Source organism: Apostichopus japonicus, chromosome 5, assembly GCF_037975245.1.
Source record: "Apostichopus japonicus isolate 1M-3 chromosome 5, ASM3797524v1, whole genome shotgun sequence".
In the NCBI taxonomy this organism is placed as follows: domain Eukaryota; kingdom Metazoa; phylum Echinodermata; class Holothuroidea; order Aspidochirotida; family Stichopodidae; genus Apostichopus; species Apostichopus japonicus.
The window spans coordinates 3,690,250-3,711,632 of NC_092565.1; the positions used below are offsets into that span (position 1 = coordinate 3,690,250).

Genomic DNA, 21,383 nt, shown 5'->3' on the forward strand with positions numbered 1-21,383 from the left:
CGGATTGATATAGAGTCATATTCTATATGGAATCCACCGTATATACGTGTCATACCGCGATTTATCGTTCCATTGACTTACATACTACATTCGTCACTTTCCAAGCCCAATAAAAGCCTATCGAGAGAAGTTTACAACTGGCATATCTTATACTCATCACGAAATCATAGCCGTTTAGATTTTGGGCTAAAAGTGCAAATTTAGATCTAATCCTTACAACTGCTCCCTCATTTTGTCAAAGAATTTCAATAATGCTTTGTATCACTTACAATCCTCATTATTTTCACACCATCAGTATGCTTTTGATTTATGCTCTTTCAATAGCAATTCAATAGATATCCCATGTCCGTAACAGAGAAAGCCTGAGAGGGCCATATCAATGTGTTTGGAGGTACCTAACATAACAAAAATTGCTCACCGACGCCCAAACCATGGTTGGCAATGGCTGAATGTGGAATCTCCTTTCGGGACACATTTCTCATGGTATCACCATGGCGCTCTTGCCCGGCTACTTCGCCACTGGGTAGGACGGGGATTCCCAGTATAGCGTCCAGATATAGGCTATATGGCATTCTTAAAAGTGCCGTAAATAAATACATCAACATTTGAAGAAGTACACGAATGGCGGGAATTTGCGGTACATATTTGGGATGTCTCCATATAAAACACTATGTTATAGGTTGGCTTTGAATCACCCTTCCAAAATTAATCCCGGTCGTTCCGTGACATTATTATAGTTTCCCTTCTGACGTCATACCTTGTCCCAGTCAGAGTTAATGTTTGACTCAACGTACTTAAGTGCGTTTTGACGTGTTTTGAAATTACCGGTACGAATAACCGAACGTATGTAAGTCGATAGCGTTTATTCCTCAGTGAGTAGATGACTGGATTCATCGCGGAAATAGCGAGTAACCAAAATTCAGTACATGTTTGTATAATAAACTGAAGCTGTTCCGATGGAGACAAATATACCTCCAGAAACAGTTTCACTGATACCGGAATGGTAAAGATACCGAATACCGTTACAACTAAAATCGAGGTAACCGTTGCTCGCATTCTCGATTTTGATTCGAGATGATGAACAAGTTTCACACTCATACCGACGCTGCGTCGTTCAGCGACATTTTTCAGATGTTGCTTTGCGATAACAAAAATCCTTACGTAACAGACCAGTAATATCATAGTCGCAAGTGGAGAGAAACTTGCTCCTAACAGAGAATGAACGGTAACAACTTTCGCATTGTAATTTTCCGTCCCACACACCCACTGATTTGGAACTAAAGATGTTCCGATTGTCGGCATTGAACCGAAGATAATTCCCAAAATCCATCCAAATAACATGATTATTTTACATCGCGACATTGTCATGATCGAACGATATCTGAGAGGAAACGATACGGCGATATATCGGTCAATGGTCACCGCGATTAAATGAAACACGGAGACGAAAATGAAGACATAACCTGGTGCAAATAAAATAGTTCTGTATCTTGATGAGCACGTGAAGAAACTGACGACGACCCGAGCGAAAAGAATCGCAGGTAGAGCGATGACTCCCGTAAGAAGATCGGCGACAGCGAGGCTGCACAAAAACACGTTATTAGGGGTTCTTTTAAACTTCTTGCCTAAAGTGGTAACGATTACCGCGATGTTTCCTGATATAATGAGGAACGCCAATACACCGTGAAATAGTAAATAGAAAGTAAAAGGAAAGTAACCGATTCTGAGCAAAACACCGTCGGTGTAGTTGGAGATACCCATGATAAGAGTGGGAATCTTTACAAAAATATATGACGTCAAACTGTATACGCTCAGTTATCAAGATATCTTACATATTAAAACGTTTGTCGCTCAGCCAGAAATATGCTAAGAATAAAATTCGAGTTTATTGATCTTATCAAAAACTTTGATGTTGTACGTCCGCGCGTCATATCATATTCCAATGAAATCCACATCGACTGCTTAATCGCTACCGATTTCTCCAATTTTGATATACATCATGTTCTGATAATTGTGATAGCTAACTCACAACCACGCTATCAACTCATGTACGCTTTATCATTTGCTTCCCCTTTGATTGCCATTCAATTCTTGTTTGGTATTTTATTATCTGTTTCGGTTCTTGGTGATGATCTGCAAACAAAGAACGAAAGGCGAACGGCATAAATGAAGCGTGCTAATAGGCGGGTGACGTCAATGAAATATTTCATCTCAAGTAGTGTTTTTGACCAAAAAACAAAACGAAAAAACATGACAGCCGGAATCTAGCTCGCTTTCATTATAATGAAGAGTTTAACGCATCCATGTAAGCCGCTGTTATTGATTTGACGAAATCTTTAAATAGCTTGTGTAAATTACTTTGTGTTTATTTATTGAGCGAATTGTTTGAGCGATTAAGCCACAAAGTAAAGAGTATTGACTTTGATGTCATATAAAGTATCAACATACTTGGTTTATTACTTTGGAAAGTCTTCGACCTTTCTAGACTTTTGTATTTGACTGCGTCCCTCAGTATATATCATAAATATTGTAGTGCAGCTGGAATCAGTGGGGTGCGCAAGTGTGGGGGCGGGGGGGGGGGGGGAGTGGCGCCGTCAGTCGGCGTAAGATGCTTCTGGCAGTCGGGTATTTTTGCATTCAGCCGGGGAAGAGTTGGACCACTACTACGGGTGCACACCGCCCCTCCATTTTTCAATCTCCCACATATTATTTAATTATTAGCACAACCCCTAAACCACCTTTGCATATAGGAGGCTGCTTCAATAACACTAGTGCAGCACACCCTTCTTTTTAACATCCCTTGATTCGCCGCTGGCCCTCCCCATAAGTCCTATACACTACCTAAATCACTTCGAGGAAATTTTGAATGTATTATTTATTTACCGTTCCTTCAGTTTAAAGCTACTTATACAGAACTAAATTTTATTCCAAATATTCCACCCAATGAATCATTTCACTTCTAAATTTTCCTTCAGGGAGAGGGCTCCCAGATACCTCTACATGTAAGTAGGCTTTGATGACACCACGGCAGCATCCTTCCTTCATAAAATCCTTCATTGGCATCTGGACCTCTCATAAAGATTCACTACCAGGCTAAATTAGTCCGTGAAATGTTTGTGTTTATCATTGTTAGAACAATTTTATATTCAGAGCTTTTTATATGGACCTAAATTATAGTCTTAAAAGGGTGTGAAAACTCGCGCACAAAGAAACATCTCATGCCGGTAAATCTGACCTAGTTTCTAATGATGTGTAACAGAAGTGTTAGACACCACCATCGATACCAGAAAATACACACACAGCTTGCTACCGTCGGTAATTAGACACTAGTGTACAGTCAATACATACAGCTTCGGTCAATACCCACAACACAGGGTACATAGCAGCGGTGGATATCTCAGGTCTAGATAAAAGATAACAAGGTATCACGTGTCATTACTGTCTGCATGTTTGTAGTGACAAGAAGAAAACTTCACTTGCAAGCAACAGTAAGTTAACTTTTCAGACCGCGGCACGCGGTTTGGGCCTTAGAAGGCACCATTTGACGTCAAAAATATACTTATTGGAGGGGCAGAATCATTGTCCTGTATCTTGTGAAGTCATAGTCGCCACGGCGCTACATCGGCTTATGTGCCGTGATTCAAATGGTGTGTAACCATTCGGCAAGCTATACAATCTGCTATACTAAGTTCTATAATCTAGTCGATTTTATTGCTTTGTGCCTGTCTGTATGGTCAGCACGGTACTGTAGCTGAACCATCATTACACGTAAAATATTGGAAAGGATAACTATGTTGGCAATTTTGACAAATATGGTGGCACATTAGTCTGTTTGGTAAGGAGGGGTTGGGGGAGGGGGTGGTGAGGGGGAGGCATGCTTCAGCCTGGCTATCCTGTTAAGATACAGGAACTCAAACTGACACCACTATTAAACCAGCGAAGTACTCTGTTCATTAATTTTTTTTTGAAAACAGACAACAAAAAACAAAGAACCACAAAACAAAACAATTATCATTTTCTCCAGTTTATTGCAGTTTATTTTATTTTTTATTTTACTCACATATGATCAATAAAAAGAAAAAATGATGTGATGAGAAAATTAGTCAGAAATTTACTGTCCTGAACATGTTCAATTTATTAGGTGGTTATCGATCACAACCGATGCTTTTAGCATCCCCGAAAATAATGAGAAAACAAAGATAACCAAAAAAAAAGTCCTTCGCCATTTTTTCTCTGATGATAGCATTCTTTTATCGATATTTCTCAAGTCGATGAAAAATAAAAGTGGTTACAGAGCGAGCTGTTATTACTGCTATGATATAAGATAACATTTTAACATAATGATACTGAGCTTACATGGATTATGGTAGTAGTTATCATTGCTATTGCAGGTTTCATTTGTAATTGTTACATAATACTAGCTACTTAAAACATAATAAATGTGCAAACAAAAAAGATAAGAGTTTATCTGTTAAAGCCACAATTTGAGGGATGCATACATTTATGAAATTCTAAATCCTTTATCTGCAGGATAAAAGATTGAAATTTGTAAAATAGATACCAAAGGAGTTCAGTTAAAGATTTAAAAGCTTTAATTTTTCAATATTCAATTTCAGAGAATTTAATTCAAATTAATATTTGAAAAACAATAATAATGCCATTGGAAGTTCTGCAATAAATGGCATTTTATAACACAGCAGAGTTAAAACTTCTCTCCTCAAAACCCATTTCAGGTAAAGATAAGAGCTGTATGAGATATATTCTACTAATAAAATCACATGATAACAATAAATGGTAAATAAAAACAAGAAAACACTTCTGTAATCATGTCACTTTCAGTAAAAGCTTTAAGATCAATTTTTCTTAAATATTTCTTTTATTCTGTTAATTTTGAGAATTTGTTTTTTAACAATTTCAAACTAAAACTGCATATTAACAGTTATTATTAGATATTATAAGTTATTATAAGTGTCATTAGTTCGGAAGAACTACATCGTCGGAGGCAGGAGTGAGCCAGTGAGTTGCCAATGGTGATGTTGGTACTACTGAATAATAGAGGGCGACATAGCTATATTAAAGTTAAAACGGCTGTTTCGAGGCTATCGTCTAGATGGTTATGGACGGGCCACTAAAAATAGATCTCTTTAGAACTAAATATAAGCAGTACTATTACTATTGCACTATGATAAATTAAGACTAGACCATTGCCAAGTTTCTTTAAAAACAGACCTGGCAAAATTTGTGAATGTAAAATACAATGGGACTAAAAATGAATGTTACCATTACTATAAAACCAAACATGGTTGGTAATGGTTAATATTTTATGCTGTTTTGCCAAAATGCCTCAGTGTTTGTTCAACAAATATCCAGGGTAATACTGGAAGGTAGGTATGTAAATATAAATAAATATAAATATTAAATGAAAATTACTTGAGTAGATTTTGTGTGACTTCTTATTTTTAACCTTTGAACAAAACCAAATGCAACCAAAGCAAACCAAAGATAGATAGATAATGGAACGTAAAAAAAGAAATCAATAAACAACTTGATGATATAATGTGGTAAAGAAGAAAGCTATTTAAAGATAATTTACTGTGTAACGAAATAACAAACAATAATAACAAAAGATTACAAAAAACTTTAAACAAAACTGGAATGACCTAAAGTTACAAAGGGTGTGAATATTTCAATAGATAATATATATATTGAAATATTAGACACTCATCATATTTCAAAAGGTTTCCTTGAGGTATTTTTGTAAGTAATATGAAGTATAGCTAAGCCAATTGTAATCCATGTAAGTAAGACTTAGTACAGCTAAGCCCATTGTAATCCCATGTAAGTAAGAATAATTATAGCTAAGCCTATGTAATCCCATGTAAGTAAGAATAACTATAGCTAAGCCTATGTAATCCCATGTAAGTAAGACTAAGTATAGCTAAGCCTATTGTAATCCCATGTAAGTAAGAATAATTATAGCTAAGCCTATGTAATCCCATGTAAGATGAAGTATAGCTAAGTCTATGTAATCCCATGTAAGTTAGACTCATTATAGCTAAGCCTATGTAATCCCATGTAAGACTTAGTATAGCTAAGCCCATTGTAATCCCCATGTAAGTAAGACTTATTATAGCTAAGCCTATGTAATCCCATGTAAGACTAAGTGTAGCTATGGCTATGTAATCCCATGTAAGTAAGACTAAGTATAGCTAAGCCTATGTAATCCCATGTAAGTTAGATTAAGTATAGCTAAGCCCATTGTAATCCCATGTAAGTAAAAATAATTATAGTTAAGCCTATGTAATCCCATGTAAGTAAGACTAAGTGTAGCTAAGTCTATGTAATCCCATGTAAGATGAAGTATAGCTAAGTCTATGTAATCCCATGTAAGTTAGACTCATTATAGCTAAGCCTATGTAATCCCATGTAAGACTTAGTATAGCTAAGCCCATTGTAATCCCCATGTAAGTAAGACTAATTATAGCTAAGCCTATGTAATCCCATGTAAGTAAGACTAATTATAGCTAGGCACTCTCAGTGTAGAACTTGTATGCTGGAATGTCATGTCTCTGGGAGAGATGAGGTAAAGGGAGATATAAGTCATCAGTACAGACACCTTCATGCTGTAAAGATATTTTGGGGGTGGGGAATCTACAACTGGAATTCAAGATTGTTACAATTTACTGCCTTGAGGTTTTTAACCTTGTTTTTACAGTTCTCAAGGTTTGATGACAGGGTTCCTGCAAGCAGGCACTATTGCACATCAAATTAAATGGACATCACTCATACAAATTTATGAAAAGTTCAGTCAACAATCACCAAATGTAAAGTTAGTCAACTTTTACAATTAGTTTTAAGCTTTGGTTTATAATTTTGGACAAACTCCAGGCATGATCAAACTTAAACAGTCACTTCAGTCTCAAACAAAAATCTGCTTGAATATAGAATAATAAATATAAAAAAATAGAATAAATGTTAAGTCTCTAGTTTTTCGGTTGTTTGGATCACATTAATAATGTTCCTAAATCTGGATATTCCAAAGATCCAATGTCTTTGAAATTTCTTTGTTTTTTAACTAAATTAATAAACGATCTATAATGCATTACTTTGAAATATTGCCAAAAAATATTCTCATATAGTCAATATGGAAGACTGAATAAATTACGGACTTTTGTTAATGTTAACAGTAGCGAAATAAGTGTTTGTAAGTGGTTAGTTGGACGAGAAACGTTGTGGGCAAACTTAAATATAAGGCTTGTGTTTGGTTTGTTTTTTTTGTACTAAAACTGGCCCAAAAGCTCAAATTGTTGCATAATTGAAAATGGCAAATGGCAAAATAAAAATACAGGCTTTCTTTCTTTAGAAGGAAGGCTTCTGGAGGTAGTATGTATTAAACCATATTAAATAAAAATAATATACTCTGCAAAAATGTGTACAAGCTACATGAAATCTGTCGTCATGTGTTTTCTTTCTTTACCAATTGTTCAATTAATGATTCACAATTAAATATCCATAAACTTACAAAGAGCTTATAATGAAGGTCGTGACAATTTAGCCCCCTGTCTGCAAAATTTGATTTTGAACTAGCTACTTCAAACAGATCCCACAATCGCATTTATTAGAAAATTGATTACTTCAAATTTCGTTCTTCCGAGGCACTTCACCGCCGACGAAGGGCTGGATAAGCTCGATTGGAAGAACACAGGGAATCGGGATCCAGAAGTTCCGATCCTCTTCTTCCAAAAGATATTTTGTATAAAGTAAATTAATAACGGAAAAATTGACCGGGAAATTTTAGGAATTGGGAAAAAGATTTAACAAAATTGTATGGCTAGAACAGCAATCGAACCAGTGACCTCTGGGTTACGAGCCTAGAACTTGGTGACGACCTTCCAACCACCAAGGGATGACCTCAACGCTATGAGTTGAATAGCTTAGGGTATAGATTGCTGTCAGACTGGCTGTCAGACGGTCAGGGTTCAAACCCTGTCCTTACTAAACATTTGCGTTTAATTCCCAGTAAGCTCTCCGTTATCCATTTACTTGTAATTTAGTTTGTTATACAGGACAATGCAAACTTACTTAAATTGAGAGTGAACTGTCTTTTGATTATAGTTAGGTTCCCAATCTCCCCATTCCCCCCCCTCCCTCTGCCCCCCCCAAAAAAATACATAATTTGGGACTTGCAATTGCAAAGTCATGTTTCAAAATCTGAGGTATGATTGTTTGTTTCTTTTAGTACAATTTGCACATTCACTTTGAATATCCATAATGATTATTTTATCGTTGACTGCACTCATAGCAAGTTACAATCAGCAATCAGCAGTTCCCTCAAATTAATGTTTCGATTATCTGGTCGCAAAAGAGCTTAATAATAAAATCATATCTATATTGGCAATGACAACGACTACTGATTTAAACCCATTTTAATACGCAACGTTTGGATGATTCCGGTAAAAGACAGCCTCTTGAGAAATTTTGTGGCAATGAGAGGCAATTAGTGATAAACCCATCTACAACACAACTTGTGGATTAATTTACTCTGGTTGAAGTTATAAACCCTATAAATCAAATTATCCCTTTGCCGGGCAGTGAGGGCAATCATAAACTATAAGCCTCATAAAAAACATATTTTTGTACTATATTTAATGGCATGGCAGAGGATAACGATAAGCAATCTAATACACAATTTTTTATATTTCAAACAAAAATATTCTGCCTATAATTCAAATTATATCTTTACTGGCAAAGAGAGCAAATACTTATAATAAATAAATAAACTATCTACAATACAACTGTTGAAGAGGGCAACGGAAAACAATAAATGCAACTTCATAACTGTATTTACAATGATAGCACTTAACCTCAGGTGCTATTAACACTGTAAACAACATGAAAATGATTTTGATTTCCCTCACAACTAGGACATGGTGGACAGCTTGAGCATGACGGACAATGACGAGTATACCGAATTTAGCGATTGTGTGCATTTTTCACTTATATGTTGTATAAAATCAAACAAAGGTCACCATGCAAAATCTGCGAAAAATCAAACAAAGATCCCTATTTTTTCCTCATCGATCTGCTAAAGTGGTTTTCAGCTGTGGTACAGTCAGAAGTAAAATTTCGTTTACAGCAAAACTTAAACAAAATTCTGACCAGATTTGAAGAAAAAAAACAAACAAAAAACGCAGGCTGTTACTAAAAAGTAAACCTCGAATTCTGTGCATGATTAAATCCATTGGCTCTAATTAATTCCAGGACTGATCCAAACTAAATGCCTAGCAATTTTTTTTTCAAATTTAAAAAAACAAGCACGGAATGCCAAATATACTTGGGTCACCATGGTAACCAATCACATAAACAATAACGGAAACGACATAACAGGGAGATGTATTTCGTTCCTGTTTTTGTGGTTTCCAATCTCAATTTTAAACACAATTCCTTTGTGAAAGATATCAATTGCCTTGTTTTCATTTTGTTACCAATTGCTTCTCATATTCTCTATTGACCTATTTTCCCTCAGTTGGAACTAAATTCTTTCTGCACTGTACTGTTATGTCCAGCTTTCAGAGAACTTGTAGTAATAGTATGAGCTAAATAAATATCATGTTTCTATCAGATCTAGGTTAGGAACTGTTTGTACTGTCAGTACCAGTGCTTTGAGAGCATGATATGGGAGGACGGTTTAGAGAGGTATTAGCATTAGGAAATTGTCCCAAACTGGCTGCCATTTCTTGGCCTACTTGAATTACATACCATTTTTCTTCCATAAATTCTAAAAGTAAATTTCTCCAAACCTTACACAGAGTAAAGGAACCTCTCTTTGCTTGGTATATTTTTCCTCATCACATAAAGGACCTGAAACGGATGCTCACCCCGAGAGAGTTAGGATCATTTGAACTGCAACCCAATGAAAACCAAAGATGACATGTAACCAAACAACAGACTCAACATACAGGCACCAAGTTGTGGTTAGGAATGTGATATCTTCAATCATTATTATAAAACAAAATAACTGTTTTACATACACTTGATACTTCTAACATAACACAGGCTGTTTGGAAAACATTAAAAATGTAAACAAACCCAAACTATATAATACTAGCATTGTTATATAAATTTATGTAAATTATTATGTAAATTTGATTGCTTTTGTGCATCAATGTTAACCTCAGTGTCTTTCTATTTTTTTTTTTTACTTTATCTATTTATTTATTTATGTTGTTGTATATTAAAGATCTAATATTTTCTTTTGTTCTTTTCAATGTCTAATTACATGATTGTTGCTATAAACATGACCAGTAAATAAAACTACCCTGTGTATTCATGTCATTACCTCGGTACTTTCAAATCTAATCAACATAACGATATTTTTTCATACGAAAACGGTTCTTGTGACTACTACTGTACTTTGCCCTGGCAAACTTTTCTCAACTTTATGGCTTTTGTGTACCAAAAAAAATCTTAATGGCCTATTTTTCGTTTTACTCTATTTATCTAGTTCTTGACATTCATTACCTAGTTTCATTTTGTTTTTGTTTTTTCAGTGTCTAGAAAATTATTGTTTGATATAAACATGACCAATAAAAAAACAATACCCTGATTTTTCCTCAGTACTGTCGAATCAAATCGACGTACCGTACGATATTCGAATATGAAAACCGTTTTTTTTTCCACTGCTAGCTCTAATAAACTTGAAAAAGAAAAGATGAAGAAGTATTTGTGATAAAAAGTAAAAACTGAAATGTTGAAGAAAATTGTTAGGATGGGATTAAAGCACCTGATAGTACCCTGAATGTCAGCGATTATTTTCCAAAAACTGTAAGACCTCTAAGTGAATTGAGGTAAAAAGGGGGGGAGGAGAAGAAGAAATAAAGGCAACCTCTTTAAACATTAGTCTCTGGTTGTTTGTTCTTTCAAGGATTGGTTAAAGGTAATCAGTCTATCAGCCTCTCTTCTTCCAGAGAGCAAAGCTCCATGAACAGTCGAAAAGTAGTGCTTGCTCGTGGCTTCTCCTGCAAAGCAAATCTGGAGAAGGAAAAGGAAAGTGGGATTAGTGGATCGGCATGGGCATGAATACAGGGTTCTAAGTACAGCGTGCCGGTCACTTTGAATCACATTCTCTTGAGGGGTAGGCCAGAGGGGGAGGTGGAAGGGGGTAGTGGGAGGAGGATGGACAACAAATTTCAGGTCATAATGAAAGCATGTTCTCTTTTTTTCAGTCTATGATATGTAATGGAGTCAGTCAGCTAGCAGGGCTTTGGCAAAGTGGAGTGGAATGGAGTGAAGAGGAGTGGATTAGATAGGAATGGAGGGGAGTGGATTAGATAGGAATGGAGTGGAGTGGATTAGATAAGAATGGAGTGGAGTGGATTAGATAGGAATGGAGTGGAGTGGATAATATAGGCATGGAGTGGAGTGAATAGGAATAGAGTGGAGTGGATTAGATAGGCAGAGTGGAGTGGATGAGATACGAATGGAGTGGAGTGGATTAGATACGAATGGAGTGGAGTGGATTGAATAGGAATGGAGTGGATTAAATAGCAGGGATGAGACTGAGCCGGGGAAAAAAAATCTGAAATTTATCGATCGCCGTCCTGGGTGAGGGGTTTAAGGAGAGGGGGTTCCCCCTCCCCTTTAGAAATTTTTTGTAAGGTAAGGAGGGCTTAGATGCAAAATGGTGGACTCTAGATGGAATCTATCACATCACGTAACTTGCCAAAAAAGTGTGGAATTTCTGCTTGTATAATTTATCCATTAGCTTTTTTGAACCAAAAAAAGGCTTTTTTGCTTGCTTTGTGCTACTTGATTCCACCACTGGTCAAATTCGGTGTTCCTTTTCTTCACTGTCCAGCATGTTCGGCAAAAAAAAAAAAGAATTAAAAAAAAAAAAATTAAATAAAAAATAATAATAATAATAATAATAATAAAAAACGCGAATTACGAGAAAAAACGCGAAAATGAAAAAAAAAAAAAAATCGGAAATCCGCGTTTCCGCGGAAGAGTCTCATGCCTGAAATAGGAATTGAGTGGAGTGGATTAGATAAGAATGGAGTGGAGTGGATTAGATAGGAATGGAGTGGAGTGAAATTGATTGAAATGGTGTGTAGAGTAGACGGATGGCAGTTACTGATGGAATGTGATAATTAAGTAACGATGTAGATGACCTATACAACATCTGGGAATGATCTATAAGCCAGGGACTGATGTCAACACATTGTTTTCATGTCTCTGATCTTCTTGTAGAAGTGGATAGAATATAAAGGTACCACCAGACTGCTGGCATATCCAATGACAAAAATGCAGGTTCAAAATACACTGCTGACCCTGAACTGTAGTATGTACTATATATAGACCGATTAGTGTAGTGTGAGATAGATAGTAAATCGGTATGTGTTGGCACAAAGTGCAGGTCTAAAGTAACAACGTTAAATCTTTGTGTGCTGACACATTTGTTTCCTGTTTACTGTATGTTTCAATCTTTAGGGTGGGGCAGTCAAGTGGGCAATATGACCACAGCTTCAGGAGATGGATTTCTAACATGCCACTGCAATTTGTTATGTTTCTTATTTGATTTGATTCTTCCAGTTTTTTATTTGACTGTAGATGTACTTAAATACTACGATTTCAAAATTTTGCAGTCACAATTAAACAGAGTGTTAGAGCAACAACGGGAGGCCTTACTTCCAAGAATTAATTAAAAGCCAACTCATTTGTTATGATAATAATTTAACATCCTAGTCCATGTAGCTCTGTTTGGCAAGACGCAAGAGAACTTGCAAATGCTTGAAAGACAGAGACGTTATATATGTAGATGACTAACTAACAAATTAATTTGAAATCTCTTTCTCCAGCTTTTATTGAAGCACACGGCACTGGTTACTAATAGGGTTCCACTGCGAATTAATTTTCGACCAGCAACATATTTTGAAACTATAGCTTTTATTGTATTTTCGTTAAAGGTTAGGTTCCACCGTCAAATGCTTTAAGTTAAAGCAGCCTTCGATGTTCCAAATTTACACATCATGTACTGTACATCATGAGCACAAAATATATTTGGAGTTTGTTGAATTAAAGCAGAAATATGAGTTATGAGTTATGAATTGTTATTATCATTATTCTTATTATTATTATAATTTGTGACAAAACTTTGGACTGATTCATTTTACAGCCATATGTAGCACAATTTTATTTATGTATGTCATAGTCATCCTTGTCATAATCGCAGAGTATTATTATCATAAACAGCACAATCGAAAGGAGAAACAGGGGTAGAGGATACTTTACCCGTGGCCACAATCTTTTTCTTGAATCTTCAACTAACACGGGATCCGCCAATTTCTCTACATCTTGACTGGTGGCCTGAGTCGAGATATATGAATAGCTCCCTCTAATGTATGGATGGGACGCCCACTTGGTGACTTCAATCTGGTCAGGTTCGGGAATGCTCGGGTTGGACGTGAATTTCCTAAGAAGATCTGCAAAAAGATTATTAACTTTCACAAATATTTTATACTCTCAAACTTAACTTGGAACACACTACATAAATCACCAGAGCGTTATTTATATAAAGAGGAGACAGATTTAGGAAGATGCAATACTAACACAAGAAACAAGAGGAGTGGCCAAGTTCCACTTAGGTCTTGATTTTGAAACAAGTCAATGCTAATTTGAAAGCCACTTTGCATTTGGCAAACACAGAGATGTACAGTGTGGGGGAGCAGGAGGAGAGGCAGAGGAGTTGGGGGAGACCAGGGACACTGCAATGATCTCTCTTGTTAAGATTTTAAACTTACTTGACCCTTTCCATAGCCATACATGTACACATGTTGGTATCTTTTATTCATACTGTAGCAGGAATTAACATTGAAACATTGACGATCAATCAAGATAATATGTATATATATAAATATGAAAATCGTAATGAGTTGGAAAATCAAGAACAGTGAAAAACTTCCAGCCTCCACCGGGATTCGAACCCGGGCCTTCCGCAATATATATATATATATATATATATATATATATATATATATATACATATATAAATATATATAGCTAGAATCAGTTTGACCCTGAGACGGAGTGAGAGCATAATAATCCCTTCAAAGGGACATGACAGATGCTGGAAGAGTGACGGACAACCAAGATGTATATTCTCATGAGAATTTATTCCTTCTTTTACCTGTAATTGTCTTTCCTATTTCTCTCGGGTCCAATGTTTCGATAAATTCCCCTTCTTCCCCTGCGATCAACGTCTCCAGAACATCTTCACTGAAAAACACTCGACGTACAAAGGCGATACGTTTAAACCATTCATCCTGTCGAGTAACGTTGAGAAATGTGGGAATCTTTCATACAACACAATTCACTGTTTGCAGTTACAAACTCTCCTCCAGCATGATTATGCATGCATGGTTATGCATATGCATGGTATGCATATGCATGGTATGCATATGCACGGTTGTCATGTGGATGGCCAAGAAAGTTGGGACACCCTCCAGGGCCTTATTGTTAAAGTTGGCTCTAACAGACAAGCCAGACAGATAGACAAGCCAGGAGTAAAGGAAACTGCACGATGCAGGCTAAAGCTGTCCTTGGACTTCATTTCAAGGGACCTTTTGTGTCTTTCTAATGAAGGGCTCTTTGGGGGCAATTGCAATGATTACATGGCTTTAGTGCCAGCAAAGTGCATAGGTCAATACTTTTAGCAGCAGCATTTAATCCAACACAAGTAACGAGACCTTGTAAAACAAGTACAACAGCATGGGTTTAGAGTAGGAGTATATGTGTAACCGGAAATATGAGTACTTAATCTTGTAGGGGTACAAATCCATAGATACGGTAGGTGAGTAGCAGTACGGATAATTATTTTTAGAATGCATGTCGAGGAACTGACTCAATTTACAAGTCTGCTAATCAGTGACTGCAATGGAAAGAACAAAGACTGAGCACTAATCTGCATAGACTCTAACCTTGATTGACCAATCACCTTCCAGCTGGTCCACTGAATCGCAGTCCCATAGCAACCGTATTCCTTTCCAGTCCGATTCCCAGAATGGTTGGTTATATTGCAACTGGACCTTGTTGACTACTCCAAATCCAAGTTTTTGCATTGACCTGAGTTTATCGTCCGGAAGACTAGGTTGGAAGAGACTTTGAAAGTTGTGTTTGAGGAAGCCGAGTGAGGACGTTACGAGGACGACGTCCACGTCTTTCGTCTCACCATTCTGGAAATGTAACTTCACAGACGACTGGCCGTCTAGAATAAATACAAACGAGATGAAAAGAAGGTTTTTAATCCGTTTTGCCCATGTCATGAAACAAGGAACAGAAAGGGTCATCTGCGAGTATTATTATTTCAAATTATTCTGAAATTTTGACAAAATTTCAAACAAATCTATGCCAACCAATAATACATATGAAAAAAAATCTGGACAAAATATGGCATAGAGACACAAAAGGAACATTCTGTGACTAACAGGAAAACAGTTTTTAACAGCTGCATGGAAAGAAACTGTTCTCTACAATTAAACTCCTGGAAACATCGTCATGGTCCATTTACTATTTTCAGCATGACAATCTCTGTAATGGAAGTGTTGTTCACTCTGTAACTTGCCTTTGATTGTTATGACTTATTTTTTTCTTTCAAGAAAAATTCAATCATCTGTAGGATTGGAAGAAATTTTGGTTCTTTTGAGAGGCAGTTGCGGATTTTTGAATATAGGCCTAGCTGTTGAGTGTGTGTACTTGGGGTTTGTTTCTACAGTAGACCTACAGTAGAGTCTGTTAACCTCAAATGACATTCGACCTACATAGGAAACACTCTTGTTCTTGCACTCAGTAAGATGGATCCAAATACAGCACCATGTATGAAGTTCATCTCAGCTTTTGATTTTGAAGTTATCTTTGTTTACAAGGTTTTGATACTCTGACCAATTATGACCTCAAATGACCTTTGACCCTGCAGAAAACAATAGGTTTTTTTGTACTTGATAAGGTGGATCCACAATTCCACACACCAATTACAGTAAGAAGATGCTTACAAGGGTTTTCAGGCAGGATAAGAAACAATCAGTACCATTTTGTTGATGAATTCATTCCTAGATACACGGAACTCTCCAAGAGCTATAGAAAATGTGACTGATTCCCGCATGATTCATAAACACAGGTTTCCTGACTTTGTTTATTGTTTTGGGCTTGATTTCTTTTGCTTCACTTTATCAACACTTTGTTTTACTTTTAATATTTCTTCTGTTATGAATTGCTTAGTATAGCCAAGGATGCTAGACTTCCAAATCACTTCCTTTTCCGTGTATTGTTTGTATGGTAGGTAAAACAACCTACAGTTACTTAAAATGTTGAGTCTCGTCTTTCCAAGTTCTTTTAGCATCCATCCTCACTTACAGTCTATGAATGTGTTGATAGCAGAAAGAGATTGAATACTGCATGCCTTTGTACAGAAGGAAACCCTACATCACTAACAGAATATTAATGTGTTAATTGAAAACAAGGAAACAAAATTTACTGCTGGAAGGTCCATGAATCTGTACTGTACAATTAACTTCTCCATGTTTACTTAATTTCAACTAACATATTATCTTTTTTTCGTATAGTTTATCAGAAGCTCCTATCTTCTTCGAGAGATGCAACATCTCTTGGTGTATCTCCGGAGGATTGAGAGATTAAGAGACCGGCTTGGTAGCAGGGAGGGTTGGAGGAATGGAGACAATGTCAGTGACCTTTAACTTCGCAACAAAACACAGGGTGACATTTCAGCTTTTCATTTAGCATTGACAAGTTTGTAAGTTGTGCTCAATTGGCCCATGGCACCCAATAAAGTATCTACATGTAATTGGACATCCCTCTATGTATTAATTAACTAATGGATCAATGTGGTTATTACCTTTTTGAATGCTCTTCACTTAAAGGCTACATTTCTACAATAAAGTAACAAATAAAAAAATTGTGTCCTACAAATTTAATGTAACCTTTCAGGTCGCTTCGCTTGCAAACCTTTGAAACGTGTTTTGTTTAGGGGCAGACTGGGGCACAAATTGCTAAATAGCTGGCGCCTTGAAAACAAACTGCCCATTTGGTGTCTACCAGCTTTCCGGACCAAAGAGGAACCTGCGATTTTCATATCTCTCCTTCCTCTGTCAGTTGAATGATAAAAGTGACAACCAGATTCGGGTAAATTCACCAACAAAGGTACTTTCATGAAAAATTGCTACATTTACCTTTTGTACATGTCCTGTTTTTGATTTTCCTTACAAATAAAGCTTGTACAACTATTGTACAGAGCATTTAATTACCTCCATCGCTGTTGTTCATCCATGCAATCTTTGTCACCGGCTGATTGAGATGGAGTCGATCCTCTGGAATGTCTTTCAATATGCTGTCTAGAATGGCCTGGTAGCCAGTAGGAAGTGCAAAATCACCACCAGAGAATTCTTTGTAACTATCGAATGCGTCCATGTCCAGATCAAAGAGACTGGAACAAGCGTTGCTGATAAATTCTTCCGATACCAGTTGTTGAAGGATGCTGAGGAAAAGTTTCCTTTTCTCGGGGCCTTCCTGTTTGCCAACGTTGTCGAGGTAACCCCTCAGCATGCTGAAGACATAACTACCCACGCTGCCATCTTGTTCATCCCTTCGGCGGAAGCCGTTCTGCGGTGCTGTACCGCTGCCCTCGTCACTCTTCGTTGAAACACTGTCGGGTCCATCGAGAAGGTAATAAAAGACCTCTTGCAGTTGAGATCTGAGGGGTAATGGTACCAAGTCTCCCCTGTATGTCATCTGTGGTAGCTCACTCATGACAAATTTGGGCACCTCTTTGTCTACAGGACCTAGACCATGTTGTAGGGCAAGGCTGAATAGCGGGTTCTCCTGAGAACACCCGTGGATCCATGCAGCACCTCTCTCTACATGGCCCGTACCTGATGACAAAAAGAAAGAGCTTTAAAGTTATTTAAATGTAAACCATATAAACTTTATAATGCATCAAAAATCGACAGTTCACTCAAAGTGTAAGCATTTCTATGAACCCTAATATTTGAGATTTATTCGCACAGAATGAGTATATCACTACAGTAGTAACAATCCCAGCTTCGTTTGCGCTACATGTGATGATCCTTTAATGACACACATGGAATGATGGAAGAATACAATCTACTGTGCTGTATGTCATTATATATCACTGGAATTGAATCAACATCAAGCAAGGATTCCTCTCAAGTACATCAGTCTAAAATTTCTTTAATAGTCCTTGATTTTCAACATCTTGTAATATTATAACAGCACATTTCACAGCCTCAGTGGGTTAAGAGATCTGATTTGCTACTGTATACTAGCTACAGGGTCATGCAGAAACTAAATAATCAATATAAGAGCTGTCCTGTAAACAACTTTGGAGATTATGGGAAGTGTAAATTTTTATAAAATTTGTTAGTTTTTGGTCTCTGTTTCTCAGATTATATTTGCAGTTTATAGTCGGAGCTTTGAAATCTGTTCTCTACAAATTAACAGCATTCATCCTGTAATAATAATAGTCATAATAACAAAGAGCATATGCCAGTATCCACCTAGAAAAGGGTGCTCAAGGAGCAAACTCAAGCTTGTCGCATAAGGTGCTGTACGTGAGTTTGAAGCTTCTATTCAAAGGAGGAGACACTGTTAGCCCGTAAGTGGTAAAATATCCACAATCGTGGTACAGCAACGGAAAAAGATCGATATCCTCCCAAGAATGGTTGGTTTTAGAAATTTTAGATTCCCTGAGAAGTAACTTATCTTTTGAACGAAGATTACGGGTATGAATATATTCTTGAAGCATATATCATTGAACCAAGGTGATTGGGTATGAAGCTTAATGGTCCGAGTCTTTCTCGAGGCGTGGGTATCTAAAGTGCTAAGATGTGTAGATTCCAAACGGTCTACACCAGTGGTGTAGGAAGGTACTTTTGAGTGGGGGGGCTGAAGACTGATGGCCGGCCTGGGGGAGGGGTCTAAGGGGAGGGGGTGTCCCCCGTCCCTTTAGACGGGCTTTGGAATTTTTTTGCATTTCCAGGTGGCCTCAGATGCAATTTGGTGCAATATAGCACACTTCAACACCCACTCCATTTTGTAAATAATTTTGCATTTTCACCTGGCCTTAGGTGCAATTTGGTGCTCCAAATGAGATTTTTTTCTGACAAAATGTTGTTATCATTTATTGAGAAATGAAAAAGGGGTTTTCTGACTTGCGAAGCGGGGGGGGCGGAATGATACTTCCGCCCCTCCATATTTTTCGATGGGGGGCTGGCGCCCCCAGCCCCCCCCCCCCCGGTTCCTACGCCCTTGGTCTACACGGGAATCTAGTTGGCCATTTTCAATATCAAGGCTGGAGATATGTCTACTAATACCTTGACATAATTTGATACAGTATATATATGTTTAGCTTCTTCCAGTGCTCGAGTTCATATAGAATTGGTAAGTGTGGGAGCTATTGGTCTTAATTGATGAAGATTGCTAAAAAAAATTGAAAAATGATCGAAAAAGACCAGGGTGAACAGTAATACTGTACAACAATAGGAAAACCAAAGTTGCAGAAAAATTACATGTGCACAGAACTTTAACAATATGTGATGATGATGATATGAACGACTTGCAAAAACTCTCTATATTTTATCCTAAACTTACCGCACAGTATCCAAAAGTACAAAGTAAATATAGATGGTTATAGTCCAACCAGTTGCCAATTTATTTTTAAACAAAACTCAACCCAAATCTATTGTTAATAGAGGGACAAGATCATGGACAGAGCTGATGTAGTGAGACTGCCTGCAAGGCACATTGCACACTGACAGTTGGGTGCTATTTTTATCAAGTTGCCATTACAGTTCATCAATCTGTAAGTGTAACATTGCTGTATTAGCTTAATATCAACATTCAGAAGTCCTAAAACATCTTACACAGAACTTATTTTCTGCTGGTCCAGCATGTGAAACCATACTAGTTCTTCAACCACCAAGAAAACATACTTAGTTGGTGTTATAAAGTCACTCTGTTCAGTAAACCGTAGTGGCAATTCCATTACATTTGTAGTTTTACGCTAAGAATCGATATATGCCTTTTCTTATCCTTTAGGTAGACTGATCTGCCCTCAAATCACTGCAGTGAAAATAATTTCAACCACTTTGAAAATAATTGAAATTTGAAAATAATTGAAAATAATTTTGACCACAATGCCGAGTGTTAGCTCAGTGGTTAACGCCGGTGCCTTTCAATCATAATTAGGTCCCCGGTTCGAGTCACTCCAAGATTAATGTATGTCGTCCAGTTACAGAGTTGTCGAAAATTGACAATTCATAATCATAGACGTCACATTAAATATGAATGTAAGAGACTGACTTCGGTCAGCTAGCGGCTTTGATAAGCCAATGAGGCTTCTTCGCGAGTTCCTGTTGCAGGAGGATCTAAACAAAATAAATACATACACTTTGGCATTAGGACTTAGAGCCCTTACAATAGTTTTTTTTTAAAAATAATAATCAGCAGGTTATTTTTACGACGCTAGCGACCACAAATGTGTGAGATACCCGCAAGAGCTTATGGATTACAACTTCCTGTACACTTCGGGTGGCTTCCAATTCAAGATTTTAATTCAAATTTGGAATCTTGCCATTAAATGTTAACATTAATGTAGCTAAATGGAAACAAAATTTTGAAATGTTTACCATATTTGTAGGTGTGAATCCTCCCACCGATTCTATCTGTAGCCTCGTAAATGTTCACCTCCTTTGTCGCCTGATTGTTAAGAATTAGCCTCTGTGCTGCAGACAAACCTGAGACCCCAGCTCCAATTACAGCAACTCTCAAGGCAGATGATCCTGTCATCGCCATTTCACCTTCCATCATGAATTAAAATGTTCGTCTGAGTGTTGACGGTAAGATAATAATAGAACCGCCTCGCTGCGGGTAGGCGAAAACTTATCTGGTTCTGGTTTAACCCTGGATGCTGAGGCACAATGTGTTATTCGCTTCCACCAGTGAGTTTGCCCCACGTTTCGAATCAAGTTTCTGTTGATTACTTTGTGTGGATTGCCCGGTTATAGAGCAGTAGAGTGAAAAATTGCATGCTCTTCACTACACTCGTTGGTGTAAGGTGCTGAATCGACGCTAATGTCTGGTTTTGTGTGCTGTCGCGATGTAACCAAATAGCCTACTGACAACGTAAAGCATCCTGAACCATTAATTTATTGGGTTCAAGGTTACATAGTTTACCGTCGCTTCGTCGTATCCTTACGTTAGAACTATGTAGGATAACAATGAAGGTCCAGCGAAGGACGTGCCCTTGATCTCCTGACCTAGAAATAATTGGCACAATGGCTCACCTAAGATTGAAT

At 37.2% G+C, this 21,383-nt stretch overlaps 2 protein-coding genes and 1 long non-coding RNA gene across 3 annotated transcripts; all 3 read right to left on the minus strand.

Moving 5' to 3' along the window:
• Positions 1 to 65: 65 nt before the first annotated feature.
• Positions 66 to 1,885, minus strand: LOC139968185 (adenosine receptor A2b-like). Its single transcript, XM_071972577.1, has one exon. The coding sequence runs from the start codon at positions 1,759 to 1,761 to the stop codon at positions 706 to 708; it is 1,056 nt and encodes a 351-aa protein (XP_071828678.1). The 5' UTR covers positions 1,762 to 1,885; the 3' UTR covers positions 66 to 705.
• A 2,123-nt stretch (positions 1,886 to 4,008) lies between these two features.
• LOC139967338 (uncharacterized) lies at positions 4,009 to 8,154 on the minus strand. Its single transcript, XR_011792975.1, has 2 exons — positions 5,905 to 8,154; positions 4,009 to 5,864 (listed from the first exon to the last, which is right to left on the minus strand). It is a non-coding gene; the product is annotated as an uncharacterized lncRNA (long non-coding RNA).
• Positions 8,155 to 8,492: 338 nt separating this feature from the next.
• Positions 8,493 to 20,915, minus strand: LOC139967336 (peroxisomal N(1)-acetyl-spermine/spermidine oxidase-like). The gene is made up of 6 exons (XM_071971022.1): positions 20,715 to 20,915; positions 17,316 to 17,939; positions 14,976 to 15,262; positions 14,186 to 14,321; positions 13,291 to 13,481; positions 8,493 to 11,031 (listed from the first exon to the last, which is right to left on the minus strand). The coding sequence occupies exons 1-6, from the start codon at positions 20,893 to 20,895 to the stop codon at positions 10,897 to 10,899; spliced, it is 1,554 nt and encodes a 517-aa protein (XP_071827123.1). The 5' UTR covers positions 20,896 to 20,915; the 3' UTR covers positions 8,493 to 10,896.
• Between the last annotated feature and the right edge of the window lie 468 nt (positions 20,916 to 21,383).

Bases quoted from the DNA above. Each gene is read 5' to 3' on its own strand.
- LOC139967336 (XM_071971022.1), bottom strand. From the start codon at position 20,895: ATGATGGAAGGTGAAATGGCGATGACAGGATCATCTGCCTTGAGAGTT. The intron at 15,263-17,315 runs GTAATTAAATGC...TATTTATTCTAG, and splicing joins GATGAACAACAGCGATGGAG to ACGGCCAGTCGTCTGTGAAG. The intron at 14,322-14,975 runs GTTAGAGTCTAT...GTTACTCGACAG, and splicing joins AAGGTGATTGGTCAATCAAG to GATGAATGGTTTAAACGTAT.
- LOC139968185 (XM_071972577.1), bottom strand. From the start codon at position 1,761: ATGGGTATCTCCAACTACACCGACGGTGTTTTGCTCAGAATCGGTTAC.